This window comes from Lagopus leucura, unplaced genomic scaffold (assembly GCF_019238085.1).
Source record: "Lagopus leucura isolate 7727_CA_CO unplaced genomic scaffold, USGS_WTPT01 Super-Scaffold_100088, whole genome shotgun sequence".
Taxonomy (NCBI): domain Eukaryota; kingdom Metazoa; phylum Chordata; class Aves; order Galliformes; family Phasianidae; genus Lagopus; species Lagopus leucura.
This window is the reverse complement of record NW_024962319.1, coordinates 192,912-211,429: the sequence shown is the minus strand read 5'-3', so window position 1 is coordinate 211,429 and position 18,518 is coordinate 192,912. Positions and strand designations below refer to the sequence as shown.

The window sequence follows — 18,518 nt, the reverse complement described above, 5'->3', positions numbered from 1 at the left end:
CTTCCATCCCTTTATATACCCTCATACATCCCCATACCCTCATACACCCTTTTACACCAGCCCCAAGGAGGTGACAGGAACCCCTCGGACTGTCCCCATATGGGAATAGGGAGGTGACAGGAGAACTAGGGACCTCATAAAGGGAGAGACGGGAGGATAAGGAGGGGAAGCAGGGCCTGGGGATTCCCACTGAGGGGTCAGTGGGAAAGAGCAGCGTGGCCTCCTGAGGACAGCAAACCCCCAGGGAGACGGGGGGAGAGAGCGTGAGCCGAGCAGCCTAAGGACCCCTCACGAGGAAGACCTGTGGGGTGAAAGAACGCGTGAACCCCCACCGATAGAGGATCGGGGAGCCAGGACGCCCCGATCGCTGCCAAGCCGCAGGGCCCCGCTCTCACCTCAGCGCTCAAACTTCGCGCTCCGACGCCACCGGAACTACGTCACCACCGCGCCCTCACGTTTGCCGTACAACAACATGGCGGCGCCCGTACCTCTCAACACTCGGCATGCGCGACCACGCCTCCCCGTACAGCAGCATGGCGGCGCCCGGGACGGCGGCAGGAGCGGCGACGGCTGCGCTGGTGCAGTACGTGGTGCTGCGGGGAGACTTGGCCCGCTCGTGGTCGCTGGGTGCGGTAGTGGCCCAGGGGTGCCACGCAGCGCTGGCCGCCGCGCACGCGCACTGGCAGCACCCCGACACCCGCGCCTACTTATCGGAGGGCGGCGCCATGCGCACCGTGGTGCTGGAGGTGCGCGGGGCATGGCGGGAACTCTGCGCTGAGGGGAGCGGGTGGCGGCCATTTTGGGGCGGGGTCTTTTCTCGGCTCTGGGGCCCCCGAAGTCCTTTATCTGCGTGGCTGTGCTCAGTTATTTTCCTGGCTTGTGTCGGTAATATTGCGTTCCTCTGTACTTGGCACTAGTGAGGCCACACCTCGAGTGCTGTGTTCTCACTGTGAGAAGGACAGTGAGGCCCTGGAGCGCGTGTAGAGAAGGGCAGAGAAGCTGTGAGGGGTCTGCAGCACAGGTGTGATGGGGAGCTGCTCAGGGCGCTGCGGTGGGTCAGTCAGGAGCAGAGGAGCTCGGGGGAGACGTTGGCACATATATGCACTCATTTTCAAGGCCTCATATAGGTGTTAATGTCCCTTTGGGCATGGCCAGTGATATTTAGGGTGGTCGAGTGCCCACCTACTTCTTCCCCTTTTTCACAATCATCTTCATCACCTAAAATTGTGACTCACTTTCATTCACTTTTCCCCAGCTTGGAAGATTTCCATTGCCTATTAGGCCATAGGGAGCCACTTTTTAGAAACAATGTATGTGGAACCTGAGGAAAATGTCCTTGCACGTTTTGAGGCAAAAGATAAAAGTGTTCTATTTTGACTCCGGTACTTCTCGTAAGGCAAAATCACTGAGGCAGAAGATAAAAGTATTCTATTATGTCTCCAGTGCACAGTTTTTGAGGAAAAACAAGACAGTTCACCCACTGAAGCTGAAATGGAAAGAACTATCACTTATGGATTCCTTTTGCTGAACAAAGATATTGCTTCTTAAAACTAAGGTACCAATCCCTTCTACTAAGCAAACCAGCCTATATTAGGTTGACAATTGGGCTTGATGCCCTTAGTGGTCTTCCCAACCAGAACGATACAATGATTTTGCCCCCTGATGTGCAGAACCAAACTGTATAACCTGAATGAGGCTATCATAGAATGGCCTGGGTTGAAAAGGGCCACAATGCTCATCCAGTTTCAACCTTGAGATAGTAAGCTAAAGAATACAAGATGTAAGGGGTCCATAACATCGCTTGGTTTTGCTAACTCAAAAGGAAGTTGCAAATAGCATCGCTTAGTTTAACCTTCTGCTAACTCAAGGGGAATTTATTGCTTAGTCTAACCTTTTGCTGGCCCAAGCATATTCTAAAAAAGGGAGCCCTCTCAAGTCAGTAGAAAAGGGGCCCCTAAGAAAACAATGGAAAGGGATGATAAGCAGGATAAGAAATTGCTGAGGCATGCAGGGCAGGAGAAGAGCTCAGAACTGGGACAAAGGTCGGAAGGACATGGCGAGGAAGACATCTGACTTCATCCCAGAACGACCACCAAATGGGGAGGAAGATGTCAAGCCTTCATCCAACGGAAGCTACTGCGCATGCACTGGGGAGGGGGACAGTATGTAAATGAATTCCTGGAAAAGTAATGAATATGTCAATGGGTCTTAGGTAATACTGCTGGGTATGTATGGCTTGGCTTATAAGTGTATCAAGACCCCACTCTCTGATGTGCAAGGTAGGAGGAGCGATCCCCCTTGCACCCAGCGTGTGGCACAGTGCTGAAATAAAACGTATCTGCTCTTATAACCTGATGTGGGTTAGAGAGTTTGATTCCGCAAATCAACCCCCTGCTGTGTGCAGGTCACCAACCAGCAGCCCAGGCTGCCCAGAGCCACATCCAGCCTGGCCTTGAATGCCTGAGGGATGGGGCATCCACAGCCTCCTTGGGCAACCTGTTCCAGTGCCTCACCACCCTCTGGGGGAAAAACTTCCTCTTAAGATCTAACCTAAACCTCCCCATTTAAAACCATTCCCCCTTGTAATGTAAGACTGGCTATGAAGCAGTATGTGTTTATTCAGCACTGCGCATGCACCAGGTGAAAGGGGGATTGCTTCTAGCTTGCACACTGACAGGCAAAAGCTCGTTACGTGTAAAGGTCAAGCTCACACATATTCAACAGAGTTCCTGGAGAAATCCTTTGCATATGGCCCTGATTCCTTGCCCTTGCATAAGCTATAGGGGGCTTCTCCTGGTGGTTGTAGGTAGATGAGGGCTCGTAGTCTTCCTCACTGTCAACTGTTAACCATCCCACGAGGGGCTACCCTAACCGATTTCAGCCCGTCCTGCAGTTTCCCTTATCCTTGCCTAAGGCTGTGAAGAGTCATACCAAGTTTCTCTTATCTTACTTTTGCAACACCCATATGTTTGAAACTTCCTTTATCTTTGTTCACATTCTGTTCACTTAACTTACTTCTGTAACCACTTCATGCCTCAATTCCCCCCCTTTTCTTTGATCTAGCAGAGACACCTATCTGCTAGACTGTCCCATTCCTCTTGAATGATTACTGAAAGTAGGCCCTGCTTTCTACCTTTTGTCTCAGTTTGTGCCTCTTCCATTTTTCCTATTCCTTCCCTGTGTTCTGACATAAGCACACTGAACACCTTAACACTAAAGGTGTGAAAGCTACCACAGAGAGTAGAGCAATGCTTGCTAAGAAAAGTTGCTTCAGCCATCTGAAATTTGGTAGCCAGTTAGTAAGTCTGTCCCATAGTTCAGAGGCAGCTGTTCCCCAGTCGGTATTATCCTTGCTCACTTCATGTAGGGCTTTTGTTTGCTCCAAGATACTGTCTAGATCTCTTTTGACCTTCCAAACTTCACTTATGTAGGCACAACAGCTTTGATTTATTATGGAGCATACTCTCCCTTCCTTTGCAGTCAACAAATCCAGCGTCATTCTATTCTGTAGTACGACTTTAGATAGGGAGGACATCTCCTCTTGCCTGCGGAGTCTTTACTTAACATATTGGGGATTCCTGCTCTCCTTGTATTCTGATATTGGCCCCATGTAGTTCTCCCTATATCTGATGGGAGTTCTTTAGGATGGATGCTCATAGGAGGTGCTAAAAATCCCCCAATACAAACTCCTTTCCAATTTATTGGCACAGATTTTCAAGCTCTCTCTCGTCCCCACACAGCCACCAGAAGCCCTTCATAACGTAAATTTGGAAATGTAAGATTGATCCAAGGTAGGTTGAATTTTGGTCCTAGAATAATAGTGCTGTTAACAGTAGCTTCCTCACCTGCACCTGAGTAAATGGATCCCTTTGACTGCTTTTATGTTTGTACTGAGCAGACCAGTTTAGTGACAGGATCCCAAACCATGGTAGTTCCATCCTGCCTTTGGTAGTCATGCACAGACCCAGCAATCTGGTAAGTTTAAAGTTTTAGAAAAGTTACTAAAAAAGGACTTCTCTCCCTAGGCTAAAACACCTCCTGTGTACACTGAGACAAAGCAAATCAGCAAATGATTCCTCTTCTCTTTATGACTTTAACTTTCGACGGTGCACTTTCCTTGACAGACCAAGTGGTTCCTCAGCATTTTGGAATAACCTCCTGTAACAACACTTTAGTTACCCCACGTGCCTTATTAGTTCTACAAGGGAATGCCTCCGGCCACTGTGAAAAGGTATCAGTACCAACATACAGCGATACCCCCCTTTTTTGGGGCTCCCTCCTGAGAGTCTCCACCGACCCCCAAGGCAAGAATTAAATTCCCTTATCTTGGTCCTTGCACGAAGTTACTGGGTCTGCAGGGATCAATGCCGTGCCTGCCTGCCTCTTGGCTTACACAGATGCTGTCCTTTGTGTAACAGTCTCCATTTCCTATCGGCATCCCAAGGAGTCACCTCGCCACCCAGACAGGACCGCTGAAGTCAGCGGGGTGCAGCCATCCTGTCCAGGGCAGTAGGGGGACCCCCAAAGAGGCGATAATAATTCCAGTCGAGCCCCCAGATTGTTGGAAATATCCAAATAATTTTGTCAGGACGGCATCTCTGATAAAAGCAGATTTTATTCGCGATTGCAATGGCGGGCATCTAGCAAATAGAAGCAACCCTGATGACACAATGACTGCTTTTCGTACCTCGTTTCCCCCCTTGCCTCCCTCCTTCCCCTGTTTCCCCATTGGCTGGGTACTCCAGGTTTACAATCTTATCAAACCTTAATTGCTTGCTATACAGCTATACAGCTAGCTTATACATGTACGTTGTTACTTATTTAACTTCTCCAATTCTCTATTACCCGAGTCATCACAGAATCACAAGGTTGGAAACGCCCTGCAAGATCATCTAGTCCAACCACCCTCCCATTCCTATCAGTGCCACAAGCACTAAACCACATCTCGTAGCTCCTCATCCAGGAGCCTCTTGAACACTGCCAGGGATGGCGACTCCACCACCTCCCTGGGCAGCCATTCCAGTGCCTGACCACCCTCTGAGAGAAAAAGTTTCTCCTCATATCCAACCTAAACCTCCTCTGGTACAACTTCTGGCCGTTTCCTCGGGTCCTACTATTTGCCTGGGAGAAGAGGCCAGACCCTTTTGCACCACAACCTGTCTTCAGGAAGTTGTAGAGTGCAATGAGGTCTCCCCTGAGCCTCCTCTTCTCCACACTGAACAATCCCAGCTCCCTCAGCCGCTCCTCGTAAAACTTGTGCTCCAGACCCCTCACCAGTTTCGTTGCCCTTCTCTGGACACGCTCCAGGGCCTCAATGTCTTTCTTGTAGTGAGGGGCCCAAAACTGAACACAGTACTCGAGGTGCGGCCTCACCAGTGCTGAGTACAGGGGGATGATCACCTCCCTGCTCCTGCTGGCCACACTATTTCTAATGCAGGCCAGGATGCCTTTGGCCCTCTTGGCCACTTGGGCACACTGTCGGCTCATGTTCACCCGAGCATCAACCAACACCCCCAGGTCCCTTTCCTCTTCACAGTCATCCAACCACTCATCCCCAAGCCTGTAACACTGCATGGGGTTGTTGTGGCCAAAGTGCAGAACCCGACACTTGGCCTTGTTAAACCTCATCCCATTCATCTCAGCCCAGCGATCCAGCTTATCTAGATCCCTCTGCAGGGCCTCCCTGCCCTCAGGCAGATCGACACCACCTCCCAACTTGGTGTCATCTGCAAACTTACTCAGGGTACACTCAATCCTTTCATCTAAGTTGTCAATGAAGATGTTAAACAGGATGGGCCCCAGTACCGACCCCTGGGGGACACCACTTGTAACAGGTCTCCAGCTGGACTTCACTCCATTGACCACCACCCGTTGAGCACGGCCCTCCAGCCAGTTCCTTATCCAACAGAGGGTAAAACTGTCCAAGCCACGGGCAGCCAGTTTCTGCAGAAGGATACTGTGAGAGACCATGTCAAAGGCTTTGCTGAAGTCTAGGTAGACTACATCAACTGCCTTTACCTCATCTACCAGTCTGGTCACCCAGTCGTAGAAGGAGATGAGGTTGGTCAAACACGACCTGCCTTTCATGAACCCGTGCTGGCTGGGCCTGATCCCATGAACGTCACGCACGAGCCATGTGATCTCTCCCAGGAGGATTTGTTCCATGACCTTCCCTGGCACTGATGTCAGGCTGACAGGCCTGTAGTTCCCAGGATCCTCCTTACGGCCCTTCTTGTAGATGGGAGTCACATCAGCAAGCCTCCAATCCTCTGGAACCTCTCCAGTCAACCAGGAGCGCTGGTAGCTGAGAGCGGCTTAGCAATCACTCCCGCCAACTCCCTCAGCACCCTAGGATGAAGCCCATCCGGTCCCATGGATTGTGATTGTCCAGATGGAGGAGGAGCTCTCTAACTGTTTCCACCTCAATCTCCGGGGAGACATGCTGCATGTCAGCCCAGATATCCAGATCAGGGCACAAAGTGCCCTGAAGATAGCTGGTCTGACTATTAAAGGCAGATGTAAAGAAGGCGTTGAGGACCTCAGCCTTCTCCTTGTCATCTGTGGTCACATGCCCCGCCGCATCAATTAAAGGATAGAGATTATCCTTGGTTTTTCTCTTGCCATTGATATATTTGTAAAAGGATTTCTTATTCTGCTTTACTGCAGTGGCCAATCTAAGTTCAAGATGGGCTTTCGCCTTCCGGACTTCCTCCCTGCATACCTTAGCAACTTCCTTGTAATCTCCCCTACCAGCCTGTCCCCTCTTCCAGAGGACATAGACTCTCTTTTTCTTCCTGAGTCTTGACAGTAATTCCCGGCTCATCCACACCGGTCTTCTCCCCCTACGGCTCGCCTTACGGTATTCAGGGACAGCCTGGTTTTGCGCCTTTAAGATTTCCACCTTGAGGAGCGTCCAGGCTTCCTGGACCCCTTTACCCTTAAGGAGCGACTCCCAAGGGACCCGTGCTACAAGCGTCCTGAGCAGGTCAGAGTCCGCCCTCTGGAAGTTCAAGATAGCAGTTTTGGTAGTCACCCTTCTGACATCTCCAAGAATAGAGAACTCTACAATTTCATGGTCGCTCTGCCCTAGACAGTCTCCAACCTTCACATCACCTACCAGACCTTCTCTGTTAGCAAAGAGCAGGTCGAGCAGGGCACCACCCCTGGTAGGCTCTCGTACCAGCTGTGTAAGGAAGCTATCTTCCACACACTCTAGAAACCTCTTGGACTGCTTTCTTTGCGCCATGTTATATTTCCAACATATATCAGGGAAGTTGAAATCCCCCACAGGAATGAGTGCTGGTGATCGCACGACTTCCACAAGCTGCTCGTAAAATGCTTCATCCATCTCCTCATCCTGATTTGGTGGTCTATAACAGACTCCAATTACGATGTCTTCCCTACAGGCCTTCCCCCTGATCCTCACCCATAGACACTCCACTTTATCATTTGCAATCTCAAGCTCTTCAACATCAAAACAGTCCTTAATATAAGGGGCCACACCACCGCCCTTCCTTCCTTGTCTATCCCTTCTGAAGAGTTTATAGCCATCAATCTCAACACTCCAGTCATGGGAGCAGTCCCACCATGTTTCAGTAACAGCAGCTAGATCGTAGTTAGTCTTGTCTGCCCAGCACCGAATATTAGTAAGGCTAAGGCTGGACAGACAGGAGCTGCAGTCTTTGTAAACCTACAGAGATCAGGAATTGGGTAAACCAGGGCCACTCACATAAGGGCTATGTATACTAAACTTAGAAAAACAATAAGGGAAGACCAGGGGGACATGTTGACCTCTTTGCAGTCAGGACCAAAGGATCTGTGCAAACATAAGGGAAAGAACATCCTAAAGCTGTTCTGGTTTTGAGCAGTGTGAATGGGGGGCCATTGTAATGTAAAAAGGTCAGACCGAGGAAGACCTCTGACTTCATCCCCATGACCACCAGGTGGAGACCCTCGCTGCGAACTGCACACGCGTCAGAGGGGGGGACAGCATGTAAATGAGGTCCTGGAAAAACCATGAATATACAGATGAGCTCCAAGGAATTTTGTGAATATGTGTAAGATCTGCTTATAAATCTGTGACGCTTTTGCTTGTTGGTGTGCAAGGAAGTTGGAATGAGCCCCCTTGCACCCGACGTTTGCACATTTGCAGAATAAATCATACCTGCTTTATAACCTGATCTCCAGGTTATAGAGTTTGATTCTGAATCTACTTAAGCTCTATGATTACAACATACTGTGCCTGTATTTTGAGCATGCATTCCTGGGCAAGGTTCATCTAAAGGATAAGTGATGAAAACTATCAAAGGCCCCCAGAAAGAACTAAAAGAGCTGTGGCAGCGGAGACCATAGAATAAAAATTCTTGTACTGTTCTAATGCAGAAACAACATTTGATTCCCACACTACCGCTAAGCAAACCAACCTGTATCAGGTTGACAGTTGGTCTTGATGCCCTTAGCAGCCTTCCCAACCAGAATGATACTATGATTTTGTCCCCCAGCTCTTATTAACAGCGGAGGTTGCTGTGACCCAGGTGCAGACCTTGCATGTGGTGTTGCTGAACCTCATGAGGTTCTCCTGGCGCCACCCCTCAGCCTGTCTGGGTCTCTCAGGAGAGAACTGAAAGAACTGGAGCTAAGAAACGTAGCAGCCAAGTTTTGGTACCGCTATGCAGGTATTCTTTGTTAGCAACACTGGGAAGCACTGGGGATAATTCCATTGTATGAGGTTCTAAGATGACATGATTCAGAGCTCGTTGTATTTCCGCAGTGTCAGAAATGTCTGAGATAATTTTTAGGAGACAGGAGCTCTGGTGAAGATTGCAGTGGTGGGCATCCAGCCAACAGGAGCTCACCTATGGACACAATGTGACAGCTTTTATACCTTGTCTCCCCAAAGCTTCCCCCCTCCCCTGTTCTCCCATTCTCTGGGTACTTCAGGTTCACAATCTTCCTGAACGTTTGCATTTGTGAATCACATTCTGACACTTGTTAACTCATAGCCTATCTTGTCGCCGTTCTGTTGTTTCCAAGATGTCTCAGTCCTCTCCTTATCGTACTGACAGGGTGATTCTCTCCGAGGCCCCTTCCACTCTGTGCAAAGGACGCTGCCTTTGTTCAACAAAGAGCACTGGGGGGTTGTCAGGTCTTCCCTTTGCTTCTTGAGGCAGGCACCTTGCAACTTGTGTCAATCTCTTGTGCAGGACGTTCTTGCAATGTGTATGAGCATGCAGCAAGACATTACATATATTCATACTGACTAAACATAAATGGTTGCTAACTATACATGTATATTGCTAATTATTTAACTTCTCCTCCTTAAATTTTCTATCACTCAGGTCTTGTCTGTCCAGCACCAAAAATTAGTAGTCTTCCAACATAACGAGCCTATTGATATCCTTGTCCTGTTTTTGTTTTTGCTTTGTAAAGGCGTTATCACACTGTTTAGGAGTGGGATGTTTAACTTCCTCAGCTCAAGGCTCACAAGTATTCCAGATGGCTGGACAGACAAGAGCTGCAGTCTTTGTATCTATACATTACCCCATCTACCTCATCTCTGTGACTCAGGTGTGTATGCCCACTCAGTTTGCTCCTTTCCTTCTATATCATTAATTAAATCCCTATCCTCTCTAGAATACTTTGCAGGTTCTGATTGAGGTTTACAGATTTGAAGTTTACTGTCTGGAATTGAAGTTTGTACAGCGATTTCTATTCCTTCAGCTGCCTGTTTTGCCACCTGATCCACCATCTTATTTCCAGTCTCCTGTACAGTGTCACCTTTCTGATGTCCCCTGCAGTATCTATTAGCCACTCTGGTAGATTTAGAGCTTCCCACAGATGCAGGACTTCCTTGGCATGCTTAATTTATTTCCCTTGTGCTGTGAGCAATCCTTGCTCTTTCCAGATGGCACTGTGAGCGTGTAGCACCCCAAATGCATATTTAGAGTCTGTCCATACGTTTATCCTTTTCCTCTTGCCAACTCTAAAGCTCTTGTCAAGGCTGTTACTTCAGCCTTCAGAGCAGAAGCCCCCGCAGGTAATGGCTGTGCTTTGATTACCTCGTCAGTAGCTGCTGCATATCCTTGTCTCACAAAACCGCTTCTGTCGGTGAAGCAGGAATCCTCAGCATCCTCCAGTGATTCCTGCTCTGGCTCCAGCCCATTGGCACAGGCAGTCTCTGTGGTTTCCAAGCAGTTGTGCACTGCTGGCTCAGAGGCGGCTCACTGAGGAAAGATGCTGGGTTCACAGTGAGAATAACCAACCAAAATGCTTTTGTACTGTCCAGAAGGCCCAGGGCTGGGGCTCTCATTGGAGCTCTCTTCTTCAATTCTTCAAATGCCCTCTTTGCCTCACCAGTCCATGTCAGCACAGACTGATCATTTTGCTGTAATTCATACAAAGGTTTTACCAAAGGCCCATCATTATAGATCCATAGTGTGCACTAACCTGTCGTGCCAAGGAAGGTTCTGAGCTCTTTTACCATCTGCAGATCTGGGTGTTCAGCAGATCACTTCCTTTTGTTCTGTTCCAAGTTCCCTTTGTCCTCCCAAGATCTCGAATCCAAGGTAAATCACCTGCAAAAAAGAAGGCATCCTTCAAATCCAGGACGGTAAACTCATTCCTCAGCCTGGTTAATAAAGGGTACAGATTTACCACCCTGTATCTTCACCCATCCTAGTGACAGCCCTCAGATCCTGCCCCAAGCAATAGCTCCTGCTGTCTGACTTTACACCAGCAAGACTGGGATGTTAGAGTCAGATTCACATTCAATTACTGGTCCAAACTCCAGAAAATTATCCGTTATTACTTTTATTCCTTTATGATCTTGTATCCTCCAAAGGTACTGCTTTACCCCGACTGGGCTGGCTCATGCTTTTAACTTATCAGGGCTGCATTGTTGGCCCTGCTGGGCATCCCTGACACCCACACTCCTACATGTTCCTCATTCAGGATTTCCATAATTTCTGGGGATATCACATTGTTCTTCCCAATCTGTGTTAAAGTCAGGCTTAAAATTTCAATCAATTGGTCTTCCTTGACCCCTAGCTCCAATTTTCCTTTGTTGTGTTTAACCTCTGCATTCTGTTGTTCTAATAAGTCTCGCCTGAGTAACGATGTCAGACAACCTGGCTTGTACAAGGATTTATGCATTCCTGCTTGCTTTCCCAGCCTGTATTTAATTGGTTTCAAGGAGCAGCCTTTTCTAGTTGGCCAGTAGCTCCGACTGCTGTTACAATATCAGCATCTACGGGTGATGCTTCTTCATTTAGCAGAGTAAGAGGCACCCGTATCCACCAGAATATTGACCTCTGTACCCTGCTCCCCTAGCTGCAGTGTAACCAGGGGGTCTGCTAGGGTAAATTCCCCTGGTTCCCATCATCCCTGCCGTCAGGGATGGTTCCTCCCCCTCAGCCTGGGGCAGCTCCTCCACCAGTGCCCCATTTCCCTGCAGTTTGCACACTGATTCCTGTCCATTGGGGGGCGAAACCCTTCCTGGGCCCTTCCAGAATCCCCCCCTGCCTCGTCCCTGTGATGCTCCCTGGCTCCCCAGGCCATGCTTTAGCGCTATTCTTCTTCTCAGTTTCTTTCTTTCCTTTCTATCCCTGTTTCTGTACACTCTCCAGGCCTCCTCAATTAATTTATCCAGGTCCATTAATTCCGATGCTTTTAACCTCTGCAGTTCCTTCCTGCTATCCTCAGAGGATTGGCTCAGAAACAGTGACACCAACACCTATTTCCCTCTATCTGATGAGGGACCCAAAAGAGTGTATTTTCTCATGGCAGACCTGAGTTTATTCAAAAATTCAGTAGTGGTTTCAGTCTCTCCCTGTTTGACTGCATATACGGCTGACCAGTTTGCTGCTGGTTAGTGGGATTGCATTCTCTAAACCAAGTTTTATCCACTCTCTGTATTGCTTTAACAGCTGATATTCTGCAGGATCCTTTGGGTTCCATTTAGGATCTTCTAAGGGGAAATACTGTTCAAGCCTTCCCAGCAGGGCACCAGCAATGATTCGTGCCTGCACTTGGGTCTGAGCCTTCCTCAGTACCACCTGCTTTTCTGATTCAGGCATGAAATCCAGCATTATGTCTATATCCCTCCAATCAAGATTTTCATTGGTCCCTTTGGTCCTACAACTTGCATTAGAGGTGCCAGTATTACAGGTTCCTTTGTGCTGCCCGTTCTTGTAGTGATTTGAAATCCCACACCCCCCCCAGCTGCTCCTACCTCCTTTCGAACTGCCTTTGCTCCCTGTTCTTCCTCATCTGAGAATCCCTCCTGCTTCCCAGCCTGCGGAGACGCATCATCTTCTAATCTTTCCTTTCCACCTCCATTTCTCAGACACCTCTCTCCTATGCTGCAAGCTGAGCAACACCTCTTTAACCTCTTCCTGTTAGGCCTCTTCTGATCTTTCTCTAGAGCCAGCACTGAGGGGCCAGTGAACTCTGGAGCCCAGTTAATTCTACATCCTTTCTGCCATTCAGGGTGGTTCCGTAAAGTGAAAAACATATCAGCATATACCACCTTGTCCTATTTCCCTTCTCTTCTCAAAAACAACATGAGCTGCAGTAGGGTGTTATAATCCAGAGTTCCATTAAACGGCCACTTTTCCTGAGATTCCAGCTTATAGAGCGGCCACCACTGGTTACAGTATTTGACCAGAGTTTTCTTGTTCACGTTTCCCCCAGGAGGTCCCCCAACATCCCTCCAACGAGCCAGCACACATCTCAGGGGGCTCTGCTTCACTGCTCCCCCGCTCTGTTTGCCCCCATTATATGCAGTTCAGGCTGGCATACACTTACAAGGATCACTGTTACAAAGATGCCTCAAGCTCCACTGATTATAATTCCGTGTACCATGAAAATCATTTATCCAACTCCCACCAGAAATTACAAGTGAAGCTGTGAAGGTGTTGCTAAAGTTCTGATGGGCCAGTCCCAGAACTTGAAAGCAAAGAATACCTTTGTCAGACGCTCCCTGTCTGCTCCCGCAGCGATCCGATGGAGGCGAGGAGTCCCTGCAGGGGCGCCCGAGGAGTCCTGCTCTCAACGGCTCCTGCAGCCGAGCAGAGGCTGCATCCATTCCCATCTGCAGTGCCCAGCTGACTCAAAGCATCGCAGCGAGGAACTGAGCAGCCAAGTGTTGTTCCCGTTAGGCAGGTATTCTTTGTTAGCGGGGCTGGGAAGCACTGGGGATAATTCCACCAGAAGTGCTTCTGAGATTCCACGAGACCCGAGCTCGTTATATTCCCGCAGGTCCTGCATATTCATAATGCCTGCACGAGGTAATTAACGTATGCACGCCTCTCAAGTAATGAGCGATAAAGAGTTCTTGTATTTCATGGGCTCTGCAGCCACCTGGTGTCCGTTTAGCACCACGACAGCCCGCTCAGCAGTGCGTTTACTTCCTCCAGCGGGCTTCCTCGCTCGCCCTCTAGATGAACTTTCTTCGTTGTTGTATGCTCAGGAAGGGAATGCCTATTAGAAGTAATTTGGGTACCAAAATCAGCCATTATTTCTGAACATCTGCCGGTTCTGGGATAGAGAGAAGTTGGGCATCGTGTCTTTCAGTGATACGGGGAGATAAGGAGGACAAGGCAAGTGTCATGACATCTGCCTGCTGCATTCCAAGCTGCTCCTGTAATGGGGCACTTCGACCTTGTGTGGAGGCCCTGGCTTCTCTGATGCATGAGAAGCCCACTTGTGGCCTTTTATTATTGTGTGGGAGTCCAACGTTTCTGCATTAGAACAGTCTCTGCTGCCATAGTTCTTTTCAGGGCTCTCTGATAGTTCTCATCACTTGTCTTCTAGGTGAACCTTTCCCAGGAACGCATGCTCAATGCGTGGCCAAAGTAATTTGTAGTCACAGAGGTTAGGTAGATGGAGCAGGTTTACAGGCACTGCAGCTCCTGTCTGTCCAGCCTTACTGATATTTGGTGCTGGGCAGACAAGACCCGAGTAATAGGGAATTGGAGAAGTTAAATAATGAGTATAATAATAATAATGAGTATATAAGCTAGCAACGACTGCTGTGTGGCCAGCATGAAAAGATGTTACACACATTGCAAGAATATCCTGCAGAAGTTGAAAGGACAAGTGGTGAAATGCCTTAGGGAATGTCTGAAGAAGGTATTGAGGAAGGCCTGGCACCCGTCCTTGGCACTCTTTCTTTAACAAAGACTGAAGATAACACACGAATTAACAAGTAATTAACAAATGTTAACCTTCAGTAAGACTGTGAACCTGGAGTACCCAGCCGATGGGGAGGGGATGTGGGAAATGGAGTGTGGTTTCTGCATTAGATATTAAAAAGGGCAATTGATCTGAAGAAGTAGGACATGATGTATTTGTATTCTGTAACTTACCCTTAGAAATAGGTGATGTAAAAAGTAGGAGTACTGCATATGTTAGTAGCATATTTTAGAAGCATAGTTGCTGAATTACGTGATTAATTCTCTCTTGCAAAACTGCAGGTTCCAAACAAATTGGGTACAGTATTAGGGACTAGAAAACATACTGTAGGGTTGTTCTGTTGGGATAGGAGACTGCCAGCAAAAGAAAAACAGATGTAACAAACATCAAAGAATCCAGGGCCTCTGCACAACACCGGACTGTCTCACTCTGTGGGAAGAATGGGATGCAACAGGCAGGCATCAAGATACTCCCTATCCTCCTTCTGAGCTTATCTCTGTGCAAGGACGAGCAGATGTCCAGAAACAGTGACCAAGTGTGGAGTGAGTAAGTGTTAGGAGTTAATTAAATAATTAGAGGTTTATGCTCAGCCAGCAAAGTTTCATGTTTCTCCAGTATCCGTATGTTTAGTTGAGCGTCAGGAAGGTTGTGAGCTGAAGTACTCAGCCAATGAGGAACCAGGGGAGGAGATAAGCGTGGAGTAATAGTGAATAAAAGATGTAACACTGTTTTCTGCGTGCTCTCCTGCTCGCAGGAAGCCCGCCATTGCAATTGCAAGTAAAATCTGCTTTATCAGAAACACCGTCCTGATAAATTATTTGAATATTTCCAACATGTCCCACTTTGGTTAAGGCAGAATTGGTACAGGTTGGTTTGCTTACCAACCACTCGTTACCTGCAGGGGTACTGCCAGCCCTCACAGCATGCTTTGTCTGTCCCCAGGCTCCGGATGAAGCCGCTCTGACCGCACTGGCACAGACCCTGCAGCAGCACAGCATTGACCACGAGGTATGGACAGAGCAGCCTGAGAACATCCCCAGCTGCCTGGCGCTCAGACCCTACCCAAAGGACCAAGTGCACCCACACCTGAAGAAGTTCAAGTTGCTGAAGTGATCCCTGATTTCCTGCACGCCCTCCTCCTGTGCCACTGTTTCGCTTGCCTCTGGGTGGAAGCATCGTGCTAATGTCTGTCAGCCTTCTTGTGCAGTAGCAGTTAACAAGTGTAAGATCTTTGCTGGAGAGGATTAAAGATTCTTTGCAACGTGTGACTGTGAGTTATATGGAGTCGCTGTGTCTGTATGCAGTCAGTCTGCTTGTGCATCTCCACCCTGCCAGAGCAGGCACTTCTAGGGGATGCCACACTCAAAAGTACTGCTGGTGCTTCTTAGGATTTACACTTCCATGAGCACATCTTGCTTTGTCTGACATTAGCTTGAATTTCATAGAATCATAACATCACAGAATCATAGAATGGCCTGGGTTGCAAAGGCCCACAATGCTCATCCAGTTCCAACCCCCTGCTGTGTGCAGGTCGCCAACCAGCAGACCAGGCTGCCCAGAGCCACATCCAGCCTGGCCTCGAATGCCTGCAGGGATGGGGCATCCACAGCCTCCTTGGGCAACCTGTTCCAGTGCCTCACCACCCTCTGGGGGAAAAACTTCCTCCTAAGATCCAACCTAAACCTCCCCTGTCTCATTTAACATGAATTTAACATGATCCCTCCTGCTTTGGTGCTGGTTGGACTGTGATGAAGTGTTCTCCCATGGCTCTGACATTTTAGAACTGTTTTCCCCCCCAACCCCATGGGGAGCACACAGATGTGACCATGAGCTGCCACCATCAACAACACCGCCATCCCAGGCTGTGGCACTTTGGTTGCAGTCACTGTGACACGGTGACCCTACAGCAGCTGGAACCCATGGCTCACTCCAACCAGAGCTGTTTGTCTTTGTACAGAACCATGTGGCAAATCCCTGCCAAGAGCCTTGTGCGAACAGCAGACGGCAGCATCAGCCAGCAAGCTGGGACTCAGCGCAGCCCTCATCCTGCTGATCCCTGCCTCGTTCCAATAAAGTGTAAGAAAGAAAAGCGAGGGCAGGACTGGGAGAACCCCAGCAGCTGTGATGCTCTTCCCTACCCGTTGCTTCCAGCACTCAACGTGGCAGAAAACCACCAGCAAGGAGGTGCAGCACCCAAATACCCAAATTCTGCCCCTCCAAAATTCTAAAGCACCCCAAAACATTTGGGGCTGGTTGGGAGGAACAAACATTTTAGGGTTTGGGGGCTGGTTGTGAGGAACAAACATTGTAGTTTGGGGGCTGGTTGGGAGCAACAGACACTGCAGGGCATTTAGGTTGGTTGGAAGGACCCCAGACGTTATAAGGATTTTTGGTTGATTGGGAGGAACAAACATTGTAAGGCCTTTGGGTTAGCTCGAAGGACCCAAACATTGTAGGGTTTTTGGGCTGGCTGGGAAGAACAAACCAGCTTTGGGGCTGGTTGGGAGGATCCAAACACTGCGTAGGGTTTGGGGCTGGTTGAGAGGAACAAACATTGTAGGGCCTGGGGGTTGGTTGGGAGCAACAGGGCATTTGAGTTGGCTAGGAGAACCCAAACACTTAGGGTTCTTGTGCTGGTTGGAAGGACCCAAACATTGTAGTGTGGGGGCCTACAATCGGCTGTGGAGCCAATTGGGAGGACCCAAACACTGTAGGGTGTCAGGGCTGGTTGGGAGAACCCAAGCAAGGTAGGTTTTTTTGTGCTGGTTGGAAGAACCCGAACACCGTAGGGCTCTGGAGCCAACTGGGAGGACCCAAACACTGCAGGGTGTCAGGACTGGATGGAAGGACTCAAACACTGTAGGGTTTTTGAGCTACTTGGGAGGACCCAAACCTGGTAGGGCTTTGGGGCCGGTTGGGAGGCCCCACCACCTCTGGGTGGTGCCCAGTGATGGGCCCAAAGCACGATGCTTTACGGCCAGGACCCTCACCCCACTGTGACCCCTCCGTGGCTCAGCCCCATCACCCCAGCGCCCATCAGCAGCGCCTTTCTCCAGGGATGCGTCGGCACAGAGACAACGAAACGTCAGCTGGCAACTCCGGTTCTTTTGTCTTTTCTTTTTTTTTCTCTTTTTTTTTTTCTTTTTCTTTTGTCATCTTTAACTCTTGCAAATGTCAATCAACAAAGCTACACATTTGTTTTCCACACACCAGCGCGATTGGAGAGAGAGAGAGGGAGAAAAAAACCCCATCGCCCCCCACTCTCATAAAAGTCAGCAGTGAATATTAAAAGCGACCCCCAACTAAAAGAGAAGAAAACAAATTTATACAGAGCGCAGAGCTATTTACAGTGACAGGCTCGAGGGAAAAAAAATAAGCTATCTCCCGACAGAGAATTCAATTATTATTATTATTTTATTATTATTATTTTAAATAGTTTAAGCTACCTCAGCTGTTAAACACAATCAAAGCAGAAAGAACCGACTGCTTAATTTTATTTAATATTTAATCAGAAAATTTTATCTACAATAATTGACAGAGCCCTCCCCCCGGCCGGCCCCCTAAAAATTGTTGCGGTTTTTTTGCCCAAAACTGTTTTTTTTTTTTTTTTTTTTTTGGCCTTTTTTTCCTTTTTTTTCTCTTTTTTGCCTATTAGTTTTTCCCCCCCATTGCAATATACACATCATCGCCCCCCTGTTCCGCCGGGGCGCCCGAAACCAGCATAAAACATGGGAAAAAAAAACAAAAAAACAAAACAAAAAGCCAACAGTGGGTCAAAATACTCTTTGCTTTTTGTAGGTTGCTTCTTCTTTTTTTTTTTTTTTTTTTTTGGTCTTTTTTTTCTTTTTCTTTAAAACCGACAAACTCACGATTGCTAGAAAAAGCTGATTGTACGCACAAGCGGGTCGGGGTGGAAGGGAGAGAAGGTTTGTTGTTGAAGCGTGTGTGACTCAACCCGGCCTTGTTTGCAGAAATCCAACGTCCATCCCTATCTGTGCCCCGTGCCGAGACGTCAGCAGTGACAGATCCAGCTGCAACTGAGCTTGCTCTTCCTCCTCCTCGTCCTCCTGCGCTGCCGCCGCAGTCCTCCAGCTGCCTTCTCCCCCTCCCCTCCCGCCTCCCCGAGAAACCTCCGTCCACGTTAAGAAGCCAGCGAACTGATTACAAAAATAAGGATCATCTCTACGTTTGGCTCAATGAAACCGACCGTCCCGCCTCGTCGCGTCGCCAACGCCCAACGCTTTGTGGTTGGTTTTGGGGTTGTTTTTTTTTTTTTTTTTTCCCTCCTCATTTTTTTTTTTTTAAAAAAAAAGCAAATGAACAGA

The 18,518-nt window shown here is 48.5% G+C and overlaps 2 protein-coding genes across 2 annotated transcripts; one reads left to right on the top strand and one right to left on the bottom strand.

Annotated features, from left to right (window-relative positions):
* The first annotated feature begins 488 nt into the window (after positions 1-488).
* PTRHD1 (peptidyl-tRNA hydrolase domain containing 1) lies at positions 489-15,458 on the top strand. The gene is made up of 2 exons (XM_042887477.1): positions 489-746; positions 15,136-15,458. The coding sequence occupies exons 1-2, from the start codon at positions 504-506 to the stop codon at positions 15,304-15,306; spliced, it is 414 nt and encodes a 137-aa protein (XP_042743411.1). The 5' UTR covers positions 489-503; the 3' UTR covers positions 15,307-15,458.
* Positions 6,231-13,316, bottom strand: LOC122188845. The gene is made up of 2 exons (XM_042887476.1): positions 12,964-13,316; positions 6,231-10,574 (listed from the first exon to the last, which is right to left on the bottom strand). The coding sequence occupies exon 2, from the start codon at positions 7,346-7,348 to the stop codon at positions 6,341-6,343; it is 1,008 nt and encodes a 335-aa protein (XP_042743410.1). The 5' UTR covers positions 7,349-10,574; positions 12,964-13,316; the 3' UTR covers positions 6,231-6,340.
* Positions 15,459-18,518: the final 3,060 nt, after the last annotated feature.

Bases quoted from the DNA above. Each gene is read 5' to 3' on its own strand.
- LOC122188845 (XM_042887476.1), bottom strand. From the start codon at position 7,348: ATGGATGAAGCATTTTACGAGCAGCTTGTGGAAGTCGTGCGATCACCA.
- PTRHD1 (XM_042887477.1), top strand. From the start codon at position 504: ATGCGCGACCACGCCTCCCCGTACAGCAGCATGGCGGCGCCCGGGACG. The intron at 747-15,135 runs GTGCGCGGGGCA...GTCTGTCCCCAG, and splicing joins TGCGCACCGTGGTGCTGGAG to GCTCCGGATGAAGCCGCTCT.